Below are 15,304 nucleotides of genomic sequence, written 5' to 3'. Positions count from 1 at the left end.
AGAATCGGAATGTGCTCGGTATCGGAACGGAACACGCTCGGTATTGGAACAGAACGTGCTCAGAATCGGAACGCACTTGGTGTCGGAACGCGCTTGGTATCGGAACACACTTGGTGTCGGAACGCGCTCGATGTCGGAACGCGCTAGGTGTCGGACGCGCTCAGCTCCTTCCTCCGAGCGCCGTCCGACTTTAATGGCCACATTAAGCTTTATGACTCCAGTTCAGCTCCCGAGGCTGGATGTCAGGAAACATCAGGAAACACTGCAGCGCACCGTCAGCAGGGTGTTTACCTGTGTGTGCGTGTGTGTATGTGTGTGTTTGTATGTGTGTGTGTGTATGTATGTGTGTGTGTGACGCGCAGGATCAGCTACAAGACTGCCTACAGGAGAGGAGTGAGGACAATGTACAGACGACGATCACAGTGCTGCCCCGGATTCTACGAGACTGGAGACCTGTGTGTCCGTAAGTTATTCACACACACACACACACACACACACACACACACACACACACACACACACACACACACACACACACACACACACACACACACACACACACTGAGATCTCTTCACTACTTTCAGAAGTTGTTTATTTATCGTGGTGTGTGTACTGCCACACAGAAAGTTGGTTATTATTGTTCCATCGCCGTGGCGACTCCCGGAGCTCTGTTCTCCTTCAACGCACCACCAAACAAATGTTTATGTCCGGGGGACACAAACTCCTAACATGTTGTAGGAGTAAAAGACATTAATGAGAAACGACGTGACCGAGTAGTTTCAGGAAGAAAACAAAAAATCGATAATCACGCGCGTGTCGTGTTTACAGATGCTCCACGCAGCAGGAAGCTCCTCTGACAAACTAGTTTTTTTTTCTTTTTTGGTACCGTAAACAGTTTGTGACGAAGTGACGGATGCCTGCTTACTGCCGCAGTATTGCAGCGATTAGACCGAGCCGCATGTCGCCGTCATTGATTGCAGCTAAAGCCGCGATTGATTAGTTAAAGCTGACCTTGTTGTATTAAAGTGGAGGATGATTCTCTGTCACGTCGCAGCTCCGCTGACACCTGCAGGAAAAATAAATAAATAATGATAAATAAATAAAATAACTCCCTTAAAGAAGATTAAGTGACGTTTCAGGAAAGATCTGTTATCGGTTGACATTTTGATTGTGATATTTCAGGATTTTGAATCTCTAGAGGAAGCGACAAACGGGGAAAAAACACCCGAGAGACTTCCAGCCAATCAGCATCAATCACTGTAACAACAATCCAACTTGGTAGTTTTATTTTGACAGTCACCGTAATAACAATCCAACTTGGTAGTTTTATTTTGACAGTCACCGTAATAACAATCCAACTTGGTAGTTTTATTTTGACAGTCACCGTAATAACAATCCAACTTGGTAGTTTTATTTTGACAGTCACCGTAGCAACAATCCAACTTGGTAGTTTTATTTTGGCAGTCACCGTAATAACAATCCAACTTGGTAGTTTTATTTTGACAGTCACCGTAACAACAAGCCAACTTGGTAGTTTTATTTTGACAGTCACCGTAATAACAATCCAACTTGGTAGTTTTATTTTGACAGTCACCGTAACAACAATCCAACTTGGTAGTTTTATTTTGACAGTCACCGTAATAACAATCCAACTTGGTAGTTTTATTTTGACAGTCACCGTAACAACAATCCAACTTGGTAGTTTTCTTTTGACAGTCACCATAATAACAATCCAACTTTGTAGTTTTATTTTGACAGTCACTGTAACAACAATCCAACTTGGTAGTTTTATTTTGACAGTCACCGTAACAACAATCCAACTTGGTAGTTTTATTTTGACAGTCACCGTAACAACAATCCAACTTGGTAGTTTTATTTTGACAGTCACCGTAATAACAATCCAAGTTGGTAGTTTTATTTTGACAGTCACCGTAACAACAATCCAACTTGGTAGCTTTATTTTGACAGTCACCGTAACAACAATCCAACTTGGTAGTTTTATTTTGACAGTCACCATAATAACAATCCAACTTTGTAGTTTTATTTTGACAGTCACTGTAACAACAATCCAACTTGGTAGTTTTATTTTGACAGTCACCATAACAACAATCCAACTTGGTAGTTTTATTTTGACAGTCACCGTAATAACAATCCAACTTGGTAGCTTTATTTTGACAGTCACCGTAACAACAATCCAACTTGGTAGTTTAATTTTGACAGTCACCGTAACAACAATTCAACTTGGACAGAAGTCCCTGTTCTCACATTCTTAAGGTTTATACCGTGTGGTTTTATTAACATTTTCAGTGTTTCTGCCGTTTCCATGGAAACGGACATCGTTTGTCATAAAGTCGCTGTATAAACGCGAAACTTTTCTGAAGCGAAAACACAAAAATGACGACTTGAATGTTGTTGTTGTGTTAAACGGGACCTGATGGAACCAACAATGATCCCTTTGGTCTTGGAGGTGAAGAAATAGTGTTTTTGCATTATAAACAGAATTTATTATGTTTAAGACTTCAGCGTCTCGAAGTATCGACCCGCGCCGTTGAATTCTTCGGTTACCAAGGAATTCCCGCAGATGTGACGTATATTAAACCTGAGTCGTGAGTGTCGGAAGCGTCTCGGGCTACTTCAGTGTTGCGCGTCTAGTGACTGGGAAAAGGAGCCGGGAGCCGTCAGTGAGTGATTTAACGAGGACATTTAACGTGGAAAAGAAAGTGACTTCACCCTCCGACTGAACAAGAGAACCAAAAAAAACAAAACAAAACAACAAAAAAAAGCTCTTTTTTTTTTCATTAAAACTTGAAACACTGGTCTTTCTTCTTATTCTGTGATGTATAGATGCTCTTAAAAGACTGCAAATGCACTCTGCGTTTGAAGAAACCCAATAAAAGCGTCTGCAGCTCTGTTGTCTCTTATCAGGCGGCACTTTGCGCGAGCCCCCGCCACCCACCCACCCCTCCCCCAGTGGGGGGGTGGGTGGAGGGGGAGGGGGGGGTACTCTGCATTACATCTCCCTGACAAACAAAATCATTTTCCTGTCATCTGCATTGTTATTTTCCAGCTCCTCTTCTTCTTCTTCCGCCGGCTGCACACACACACACACACACACACACACACACACACACACACACACACACACACACACGCACACACACGATATTGGGCTTGTTAAAATTGCAGAGTATCTCGTGGAACAGTGCCTCAATCTCCGCCGTTATCTCTCTTCTCCGGCGCCGGCCAGCTGCCCGGAGCAGTCGGATCAATCCTCTCCTCCGTTACAGAGTCGATCCCATATCGGCTCAACGTTTTGACCACAAACGAATAAACACGCCACCGCCGCCACCGTCACGTATCTCCTGACAGTGCGGGGGAGGGGGGGGGGGGGGGGGAGGTGATCTGTATTCAGAGGGGGAAGTGCTGGAACGATCGAGACTCCCCGGGTCATTGAATGCATCGCGCGGCCTCTCTTCCCTCTCGTCCAGCCGGCCGGACGCGTAAATGCCAGCGTCTCCTTTTGTGGTGTTTCTGTGCATCACGGAATAAGACCAAAACAGACGATAGCGGCAGATGTTCGCATCTTTATTTATGTGTAGAAACTGCCCCCCCCCCCCCCCCCCCCCCTTCAGCTTCTCCTAATTGTTGGAGAAGCTCTCGGATCACGCTCTCCTGCCTCTCATGCAAATATAAACACAATTAAAAAAAGACAAATTAAAGCTGCTTCCATAGATTTTTTTTTTTTTGGTTTCCGTTCTCTTCCCGGTGCCGCTGAAGTGCTTTTGCTTTAATCTCACCATTTGTCGCACAGAATAGGAACACGTGCAAAACATTTCAGGCTGTTATGATTCAGATTTTCCTGGAATAATCATAGTTTCATTTGTGAAAGCGGTTAAGCAGAGCAGCACCACGGCAATGGTGGGTTTCAGAGAAAACGTTAGCATTTTTTGGCCCAATAACGGATTTATGACACATTTTAACCTATATATATATATATAGCAGGTTTAGCACAGCAGTGAAGGGTTTAGTAGAGCAGCATCAACATGCTGAGCGGCGCAGCAGGAGGTTTAGCGGAGCAGCAGCAGAAATCCCAAACCAAATACAGTGAATTGTTCCGCAGTTGTAATGTTTTGTATTTGTAAAAAATTTGCTTTTTCTTTTTTGTCTCTCTTTTTGTTGTTGTTGCAAATCAAATAAAAACGAGGTGAATCCTTGAGGCCTTAAAAGAAAAAAAGAAAAAAATAGACATTCAAACAAATATATAATTAAACATGAAGGTAGAAGAGTAAAAATAATTCATTAAAATATATATGTATTTTTTAAATGAATAAAATTGTATTTAAATACTTTTCAAGCAACGGCCAGATAAAAAGTTAAATACATGGATTAAAAAAAAGGATATTAAAAGATGAGTGAAAATCAATCATTTATCACATAAAAAAAAAGCTTGCAAAATAAATTTAATAAAAATAAATAAATAAATAAATAAATATGTTGGCAAACAATAAATGAATAATAAATAAAATAAAATAAAATAAAAAAAATATATATATATACACACACACACATATACACACAGTTTGGTTAAAATGTATGTCTTAAGATATCTTAAATCCATTATTTGGCCATAAAACGTGAACATTTTCTTCTTTTGTTTTGCACTCCTGGTCTAAATTGTGTGAACGCAAAATAAAAACAAAAAAAACAAAAAAACAAAAACGATGTATTTTTCACAGAAACATTGTTGAATAAAATTCCAGTTAATTCTCTGATTTTTTCAAATTGAGAAAAATTGTGGATTTGTGTCAAACTGCTGCGCTGTGTGATAATTGCCTGAAAGATTTCTGCTGTTCGTCTGAATTAATGAGATAATTATCTCAGTGTTATGAGAAAAAAAAAAATACTTTAATCAGATGATTTCCCCCCACCCCCCCCACCCCCCCTCAATTCTTCGTGACTTTCCCTTGAAATGTGCCCCGACGCGTTCAGACTCCGTTCCTCCACGAGAGCAGGAACAAAAGGACGTAGCAGCACGTCTCCCGTTTGGCCCGCAGTCAGCTGGAATTGCAGTTTGTTTGTTTTCATTTGGTATTTGCGGAGGAATTAATCGTCCTCGGACGGGAAAGAGCCCTCAGCGAGCCGGACTACCTGCCGCAGCTCATAAAGCACGGCGGCGGCCGGGTTAGCGGGAGGCCGCGCTTCCTCAAACACGCGGCGTTTCATCAATATTCTGCAGAAAATAATGTTTTCAGGGCTGCGGCGGATCCTCGGTGGGAGAGGAATCCTAGCAGCCGCGGCGTCTCTGGGTTTTTAGCCGGAATCACATTTATTCTCTCAAATTAGTCACGGCGACAAAACCAGAATGCTTCGTCAAGTCATCCACGTGTAGAGCTGCGGGAAAGACACCTGACCCCGGGACAGAGTCCAGACCAAGACCAGAACATCTCCAGACCAAGTCCAGATCAAGACAAGAACATCCTGAGGTCAAGTCCAATACTTTAAGGACCCAAAACAAATCAATACCAAGACCAGAACATCCCTAGATCGAGACCAGAACATCCCCAGGACCAAGTCAAGACCATGACTTTAAAGCGCAGAAACCAGGTCCAAACCAAGACCAGAGCGTCCAGAGACAAGAACAAGACCAGAACGTCCTGATTCTGAGTCAAGACCAGGACAAGACCAAGACCAGAACGTCCTGACCGTCCAGACCGAGACCAGAGCATCCCAAGACTTAAGCCAAGACCAAGACTAGAACGGCCCGAGACCAAGACAAGACCAAGACCAGAACGTCCTGAGACAGAGTCCCCAGACCAAGACTTAGAGGGACCCAAGTCCAGACCGAGACCAGAGCCGAGAGACTAAGATGGGACAAAAGAAGAATGGAGTTAGAGACGTTGTGTCGGAGGACATTTTCCACTTTGAAAGCTTTCGGATGATTTTGTTTCCACTCTGATGTTGGAACGTTCCCACTTCCCACTTCCCAGTTCCTTGTGTACACACTGGATCTGTAATGTGTGTGTGTGTGTGTGTGTGTGTGTGTGTGTGTGTGTGTGTGTGTGTGTGTGTGTGTGTGTGTGTGTGTGTGTGTGTGTGTGTGTGTGTGTGTGTGTGTGTGTGTGTGTGTGTGTGTGTGTGTGTGTGTGTGTGTGTGACAATGAATTATCCGTCCTAGATGGTGCAGTGTAAAGGACGGGCCGCTCCTCCGTCAGCGGGAGGAGGCGCAGTCTAAAGAGGAGCAGCGGCGCTTTGTGTGTCTTTATTCAGCATCTGCTAGTAAACAACTTTATTAGATTCCCCCCCAGGACTCCCACTGAATGCCCCTGCACACACACACACACACACACACACACACACACACACACACACACACACACACACACACACACACACACACACACACACACACACACAGAGGACATCGGTTCAGTGGTCGCAGCGCCCTGAGGAAACAGTAACGCCCTCCGACAGGTCTTTTGTTGTGTGAGACACACGTCCTGAACTAATTGAAAGGTTCTCCTTTGGAGGACGGAGGGAGTGAGGGAGGGAGGGAGGGAGGGAGGGAAAGAGGAGAAGGACAGGACAGGAGTGTTGATTTGATTACAGGACTTTCCTCTCTGCTCCGCTCTTCTTTTGTCGTCTGTCTTCTTGTTGTCCCGTTTGTCTTCCTCTGCTGGGTAAACATGGAATGTCCACTTGGATGTGGGGGGGTGAGGGTGGGGGTGGGGGTGAGGGTGGAGGGTACAGGGTGGAGGCGAGCGGCCACGTTTTCACAGCAGAACTTTTGTTACTGTCCACGTGTGCCTGCGGCCGTCCCGTCTCCTGTCAGGACGATTCCCCTCCTCCCTCTGTCCCCTTTTTTAAAAATCTTTCTTTCATTCAGCGCCGCTCTGTCCTACTTTCCTGTGTGGACCCTGAATGCAGCGTGTTTGACTGTTGAACCCGTCGCCCTCCACCACTTTGACCTCCTGCGTCCTCCTGCAACTTTGGGCCCTCCTGTTGTTTTGAGTCCTGCAGCTTTGAGTCCTACAGCTTTGAGTCCTGCTGCAGCTTTGTGTCCTCCTGCAGTTCTGCATCCTCCTGCAGCTTTGCGTCCTCCTGTTGCTTTGCGTCCTCCTGCACCTGTGTGTCCTGCATTTTTGTGTCTTGCTGCAGCTTTGAGTCCTCCTGTAACTTTGGGTCCTCCTGCTGCTGTGTGTCCTGCAGCTTTGCGTCCCCCTGCAACTTTGCGTCCTCCTACAACTTTGAGTCTTCCTGCAGTTTTGACTCCTGCAGTTTTGTGTCCTCCTGCAGTTTTGCGTCCTCCTACAGCTTTGCGTCCTCCTGCAGCTTTGCGTCCTCCTGCAGCTTTGCGTCCTCCTGCAGTTTTGCGTCCTCCTGCAGTTTTGCGTCCTCCTGCAGCTTTGTGTCCTCCTGCAGTTTTGCGTCCTCCTGCAGCTGTGTGTCCTGCAGCTTTACGTTCTCCTGCAGCTGTGTGTCCTGCAGCTTTACGTCCTCCTGTTGTTTTGAGTCCTGCAGCTTTGCATCCTCCTGCAGCTTTGCATCCTCCTGCAGCTTTGCGTCCTCCTGCATCTTTGTGTCCTCCTGCAGCTTTGCGTCCTCCTGCAGCTTTGCGTCCTCCTGCAGCTTTGCGTCCTCCTGCAGTTTTCCGTCCTGCTGCAGCTTTGGGTCCTCCTGTTGCTTTGAGTTTTGCTGCTTTGTGTCCTCCTGCACCTGTGTGTCCTGCAGTTTTGCGTCGTCCTGCTGCTTTGCGTCCTGCTGCAGCTTTGCGTCCTCCTGCACCTGTGTGTCCTGCAGTTTTGCATCCTCCTGCAGCTTTGCGTCCTCCCGCAGCAGCCGCTACGAGTCCTGCTGCGGCAGCAGATCAGCTGAAGGGCAGCGAGGACCGCTTCAGCTTCAGCGTTTGGAGACAATAGGTAGAATCAGGCAGTAATTATTTCATCTGATATCTATTAATCTTGTCTCTGATGTAATCCTCTTCGTCGCCGCTCCTGCTCCTCCGCCGCCGGATGAAAGGATCAGACGGCCCTTTAAAGATTTATCGGCTCTCCTGCAGGATTACAGGAGCAAGTGTCTTTGGCTCTCTTATTAAAATCTGCGCCTGCGTTTGCCAGGCGGGGAGAGAAAAAAAAAAAAGGAGTTAATGGAGAAGTTTACGCTCAGCAGAGCTGCGGCTCACTTTCAGTTATTGACCGCGGGGATAGTTTCACCCGGAGACACTGTACTTCCTACCAATGGTCCCATTTTTCAAATGCAAATACTTGAAATGCCGTGTTTTTATATATATATATATATATCGAAAAAAGTTAAGAGCCCCTAGAAAAGAAAGCGTACTTCTTTGTTTTTCTTTTTTCAGCTGTTTAGGAACGACCATAAATACAAACTGACCTAAAGCCGCAGTCGGCGCCGCTTTCGAGGTCCGAGTAGATTGATGAGCTTCTTGTTCCCCAGATGGAGTGTAACGTCCAGGAAAGTGTTTTCTCTCCTTTTCTTCATGCACGATAAAGCAGGAGCCGTTCAGCTGGACTCACTCAGGTTGATGTGTGGGTTTAATAAACGGCGAGCCTCTGCTAATTCCCACAATCATCGCCAACACGGTGATTAGCTGCTGCGCAGAGAAGCAGCAGGTCCGACCTCATGTTCACTGCAAAGTTTGACCAGTTTCATACCAACTGAGCAAAAGACTGGATGAGAGACATTCCATGAGTTTTGACTGGATGAGAGACATTCCATGAGAATTGATTGGATGAGGGACATTCCATGAGAACTGATTGGATGAGAGACATCCAATGAGTTTTGACTGGATGAGAGACATTCCATAGGTTTTCACTGGATGAGAGACATTCCATAGGTTTTCACTGGATGAGAAACATTCCATGAGAACTGGCTGGATGAGAGACATTCCATAGGTTTTCACTGGATGAGAGACATTCCATAGGTTTTCACTGGATGAGAAACATTCCATGAGAACTGGCTGGATGAGAGACATTCCATAAGTTTTCACTGGATGAGGGACATTCCATGAGAACTGATTGGATGAGAGACATTCCATGAGTTTTGACTGGATGAAAGAGGCTCCATGAGTTTTGATTGGATGAGGGACATTCCATGAGTTTTGATTGGATGAGAGACATTCCATGAGTTTTGTTTGGATGAGAGACATTCCATGAGAATTGACTGGATGAGAGACATTCCATGAGTTTTGATTGGATGAGGGACATTCCATGAGTTTTGATTGGATGAGAGACATTCCATGAGTTTTGATTGGATGAGGGACATTCCATGAGTTTTGACTGGATGAGAGACATTCCATGAGAGCTGGCTGGATGAGGGACATTCCATGAGATTTCACTAGATGAGAGACATTCCATGAATTTTGACTGGATGAGAGACATTCCATGATAACTTATTGGATGAGAGACATTCCATGAGAGCTGGCTGGATGAGAGACATTCCATGAGAACTGACTGGATGATAGATATTCCATGAGAACTGGATGGATGAGAGACATTCCATGAGTTTTTACTGGATGAGAGACATTCCATGAGTTTTGATTAGATGAGAGACATTCCATGAGAACTGACTGGATGAGAGTCATTCCATGAGAGCTGGTTGGATGAGAGACATTCCATGAGAACTGGATGATCACCCTGCACCGTTGTGACTCATATTTGGAGCCCAGCCGTGTCCCTGTACTTCCTGATGGCCTCCGCCGAATCGTCCACACAGTAAGACACAGGCCGTCCGTCCCCGCGGCTCCGCGCCGTTCCGGGCCGCGGCCGCGCTCGGCCGTAAATCTCGGCCGGCAGCGCACAGCGCTAAGTGCACGTAGCGGCACGCCGGCCAGGTTTTCCAGCGCTAATGCACAAAAAAAGCTGTAAAATGTTGACACGGTGCCGCCATAAATCCAGACGGGACGACCCCGCTGTGGCTGGAAAAACCACCATAAAAGCCCCGGACGCTCCCTCTCATTCCTCTTTCTGCTTCTTTTTTTTCTCTCTCTCTCTCTTTTTTTTTTGTTGCATCTTTTCAAAACTCAGCACTTCACTTTTTTTTTTTTTTTTTTTGCTGATTTCACTGCATGGCCTGGGAAAAAAACAAAACAGGTCGGCATGCAGAAACGGTTAAAGCTGCAGGAGAACTTCTGTGTTTGTCGACACTCTGATTCTCCACCTGAGCTTTAGTAGTCTGTAATATTTCTGTACGTCGGTGTCTCATGCTCACCTGTCCAGGTGGAACCCGCCTCCACGTGACCGGTGGAACGCTTTTGAAACGGTGAAAGGCAAATAGCGGACTTCCTGTTGGATTTAGGTCCAAACTTAGAGCGCGTGAGTTGTAGGTCTCGAGTAGACGAGCAAATTTCGTATCCGTTGCATCTCTCTGCGACATTCCTTTCACGACCAGCCTTTCGCGAGGTCCCTAATAAACATAAATACTGTATACATGTCGCGTAAACAAGGCCAAAGACTTATAATCACACACTTTTTAACAATTTATTGCCTTAAAAATGGCATGAACATCATACATTTATTGTGAAACGCCACAAATAAATAAACTCCTATATCGGAGTTATTGAGAGAGAATTCACATTTTCCTTTTGTTTTCTTTGGAGATTCAACTCAGAAGAACCGTATTCATATACGATCACTCAACACGTACTTGATTTTTACTGTATATTTTCACTGTTGTCCATTTCAACTCATTCCAGGGCGGCTTGTCTTGGACACTTCTGGTTTATGTTACCATGGGAAGTATAGAACAGAAGTGTCATGTGATTGTTTTAGAAAGTTACAGAAACCATAACAACACATTTCCTCACCGTTCACGATTGTTTAATCCTGCAGATACGATCCTATATTTTAAACAGGAAGCAAAAAAAAATTAATCATATTTCCATGCCCAGAAATCTGCAGCAAACTGAAAAATAAAACTTAACAATTTACACCTTTTCCAAACTCGGTCAAACACCAAACTGAAAATCCCTGTTGCTTTTTCTCATAATTTTTTATTTAGAATTTTTTTGGGGAGTCATTTCGGAGAGTCAAATTGTGTGGTTGCCAGGCAACCAGTGGAGGGTGTGAGCAGGACGGCCTCCCAAATCGGATAGCAGATGTAAAGATTCCGTGTCGCACTGGAACCTGCACCCAGTTTCAAACGGGAAAAAAAAAAAATATCCGAGGTATTGGAGGTGAAAGGATGAAGAGACGCCTCATCGAAAGCGGCTTCAAACATTTAAAATGGCCAGTAAACGTCGGAGAAGCGAAGAAAAGCTTGCGACGACCCTATGGAGACCCGTGGTCGTCATGGAAACGGGACCAATCGGCCAGTAGCTTGGAAAAAAAACGTGTCGTCGGACGTGAAACGAAGCGACGACAAACCGAACTGAAACTCCCGATTTAAGCTTCACTGACGGTAGAAAGTGGATTCAGTTCTGTTTCTGAGAAAACAAGTCGACACGAGAAGGACGAGGAGACGGAGGGAAGGAAAAACCCTGCAGGAGACTGATGTTAAGTGTTTGTGGTGAACCTGCAGCCACACGACTCTGCGATGTTGTTGGAATAAACTTTCAGTTTTCCTTCGCACATAAACAAGTGGATGTGAAAAAAGTTGGGTTTTTTATTATTAAAGTATTCCTGCTCTGAGTTCAGAGTTTGAAGAGCTTCCCTTTGAAGTCTGCAGGAGCGACATTTGCACGTGTCGGCGTCTGTTGGCGCTCTTCCTCTTCACCTCCCTCCTCTTCCTCGTCCTCACTGCGACCGGCCGCCACCTCTGACCTCTGACCCCAGATGTGAGGGTGAAAGTTTGAGGCTGCAGATGAATGTCGATCGGCTCCATCGCGTCTGCAGGAAGGCGACGTTCCGGGACGTTCCGGGACGCTGCGCTCATGAATATGAATCCGCCGATGAGTGAATTATGCGTCAAAGCGCAAACCCTCGGCGGCGCCGACACGGCGTCACCCGAAGAAACCTTCACGACTCCCCAGTTTTAATATTTATTGCATAATTAAGTACGGACTGCTTTGTTCTTTGTATTCCAGAAAGATTCAGTTTGAAACAACAGTAACAAACTAGTGACTGTTGAAATAATCCCATATTGGAACTTTCAAAATAAAAGATCACGCAGGAGCAAAGTACATTAAAATGTTTTTAATTGATTTAACCTTTTTTTTTTTTTTACATAGCTCTTGTCTCTGGGTAAAAGCCGCTCTAACTATTTCAGTAAACTCCTGTTGACTGAACTAACTCCTGAAACACTGCAAGTAGCATTAGCATTAGCCTCTTTTTCTTTATTCATTCATTTCAGGCATGTGACATTCAAACATTTTGTGCATTCACATACATAATAATAATATCCCTATATACATACACACACGTATCCAAAACTACATGCAATATTTGAACATAATAAATGATTAAATTACAGCTTTTGAAAATATAGTTACACAAAATATATAAAAGGAGTATAAAGAAGTAAACTTATCAAATCCTACCATATTTGATCATCTTTCTGTATTAAGAATAGTTCTATATGCAAATATAACATAAATAGATGTACAGACCCGTAAACATCATTAATGCAGGAACTTTACCACATAATTAGTTACTTATTTATTTTGCAGCGACGATAACACCTCCACTGCCTTTAATGAAACTTTCTGACCTGATGTTTTGATGTAATTACCGACTCAGATGTTTTGAGTCGCAGTGGTAAACTGTGACGAAGATACTCGAGTATTAATTTTAGAGGCACAAACGGCAGGATGAAGCCTGCAGGTGATCCCGCAGCTCAGCCCGCGAACGATCGTTTCTCTGGCTTATTTATAACGAGTCTGACAAGCTGCCGCTCTTTCAATAATGGAGCCTTTTTCTTTTTCTTCTTCTGCCCCTAATGACTCAGAAAAACATCTCTCCGGGATGTTGAGGACACGACTCGTACAAACAGATAATCTAAAGTATTTTTGGTAATAGAAAAAAAAAAGAACCCTGATGGTGCATTTTATGTTTGTACTGGGATACCACAGTACAAGTACTATCCTCCAACTACTTATTGATACCGAGTACCAGTACAAATACTTATTAAACGCCTTTAAGCCTAATTCATACTCTATACGCAAGCGATACAAGAATGCGTCACCGTGAACTACGTCTGCACAGCATCTGCATCAACGCTACGTCATCTCCAACAGCTTTACAACCCACAGTACGCATAGCGCAGTGCGTAGCGTCTATCTACGCACTGCGCTATGCGTGCTGTAGAATGTAGGACCAGGGATGGAGCTGACTGTTAATGAGTGTATCATTCATACTTTAATCATGTTTTGCTTGTAGCATTTCTTGTGTGTCAGCCCCAGAACTCTTTAGCATGTAGCATGTAGCCTCACTTGTGTGTGAGAACAGAAACTCTTTAGCATGTAGCATCGCTTGTGTGTGAGCCCCGGAACTCGTTGGCATGTAGCATTGCTTGTGTGTGAGACCAGAAACTTTTTAGCGTGTAGCATGTAGCATCGCTTGTGTGTGAGACCAGACACTTTTTAGCATGTAGCATGTAGCATCGTTTGTGTGTGAGACCAGACACTTTCTAGCATGTAGCATGTAGCATCGCTTGTGTGTGATCCTCGAAACTCTTTAGCATGTAGCATGTAGCATTGCTTGTGTGTGATCCTCGAAACTCTTTAGCATGTAGGATGTAGCATTGCTTGTGTGTGAGCCCAGAAGCTCTTTAGCATGTAGCACGGCTCATGGTTACGTGCTGAGCAGTTGAACTCATGACACACATAGAGCTAACTCTGCTGGTTCAAATGTCTCTGGTGAGGAAGTTACCAGTGTTGTACAAACTATCGTTCTCCTCTTGATATTTATCAGAACATAAGTTACAGTCCGTCTTTGTTCGTCAGTCTCAGTAGTACTGAAGAATCTCCAAACGGCGGTCGTGCCTCTCTTGTGTAGCCGCCTGCCGATGAACAATCAACGTTCTTGGCAGCTGTGAGGTTTTTGAAAGAAACTGATTTTGTATTTGTTGTGTGACGGCTTGGTTGATGCTCACTTTGACCTTCCTCCTCCTCCTCCTCCTCCTCCTCCTCAGCGCTGTGTACTGAAGAGTGTGTTCACGGTCGATGCGTCTCTCCTGAATCCTGCCAGTGCGAGCCCGGCTGGGGAGGACTGGACTGCTCCAGCGGTGAGTCCCCAAATCGCCGCCTTAATGTCTTAAACTGCCTCCGTGTGTCGAGAGTATCCAGAGATCAGTGCAGACCCAAGTTTTTTTTTTACCAAATCTATTTATATGATCCAAATCTGTTTCGTTAGAACAACGGTGTTCTGAAAATGAAACGCACAAAAACACCAGAAGTGCTGATAAAGATGTAATTCGCATGCCAGGCCACTAGTGGGTGCTGTGGTTTAGTAACCACACTAGTGGTTTAGTTCTTATTCTTTTGCTATTTCTACTTAGTTGGGGTTAGTGAAGAGTCTATATAATATTGTACATAATTATTTATCTTATTTTATTATTTAATTTTTTTTAGACTTATCCTATTTTATTCTTTGCTCTCTGTGTGCTGTTCCTGTCCTGTTAAAGCTGCTGGAACTCGAATTTCCCTGAGGGAGTCATCCCAAGGGATTAATAAAGTCGATCTGAATCTGAATCTGAATCTGAACACTCGTGTTCAAAAACATTATTAAAAAAAAAAAAAGTAGCGGTATAAGTAAACGTATATGTGCGTGTGTGTGTGAGTGTGTGTCGTAAGTTTGGTCCGTGTTGATATAGTCGTTTGAAATGTGGGAGGTTCTTTTTTAATGTTTTGTTGTTGTTGACGTTTTGTTCTTTCTATTCTAGTGTGGAATGTACTTTTTGTTGCTCTGAGTTTGGGGGTGGGCGCTCATAAGCTTCTTACTTCAGCCCACTCCTTTTGAGCAGAATGTGTACTGCTCAAATAAATAAATAAAAAAAGCTATTTCTTTAGTCAGTAACGATTCACTCATTAACCGAATATGAAGTTACGTCAGTTAGTGGAGGAAGATGCTTTAACAAAACAGCTGAGATAAATGACTGACCACTATTTTAGCATGCTAATGCTAATGGATACTGTTCATACAGGCTAATGCTAATGAGAAACGTCATCTGAGTTGCTGGAAGAGCACCGTCCACGTCAACGGTGTTTTTTTAATAGAAAAAAAAAGCTTAATATTCGTACGTCACAACTAAAAGTTGTACTTTCTAAAGTGTCAGTCGCGTCGCTGTGGCAGCGGGTCTGTGCTGGGAGGATAAACTTGGCGCTGATCTTTGGACTCGCCCCCCCCGGACAGC

At 44.4% G+C, this 15,304-nt stretch overlaps 1 protein-coding gene across 1 annotated transcript in view; it reads left to right on the top strand.

Moving 5' to 3' along the window:
• Positions 1–387: 387 nt before the first annotated feature.
• Positions 388–15,304, top strand: part of LOC308131432 (multiple epidermal growth factor-like domains protein 10) — a gene marked incomplete at its 3' end in the record, with an annotated part of 64,702 nt that continues 49,785 nt past the window's right edge. Inside the window, exons 1-2 of the mRNA XM_080498160.1 lie at positions 388–463; positions 14,084–14,176. Of these exons, the coding sequence (XP_080354286.1) occupies positions 403–463; positions 14,084–14,176 (154 nt within the window). The 5' untranslated portion in view covers positions 388–402. The remainder of the gene's footprint in view (positions 464–14,083; positions 14,177–15,304) is intronic.

This window comes from Blennius ocellaris (genome assembly GCF_963422515.1).
Source record: "Blennius ocellaris genome assembly, chromosome: 1".
Taxonomy (NCBI): Eukaryota; Metazoa; Chordata; class Actinopteri; order Blenniiformes; family Blenniidae; genus Blennius; species Blennius ocellaris.
Note: the sequence above shows the minus strand (reverse complement) of the source record. Positions and strands in the feature narration are given on the sequence as shown.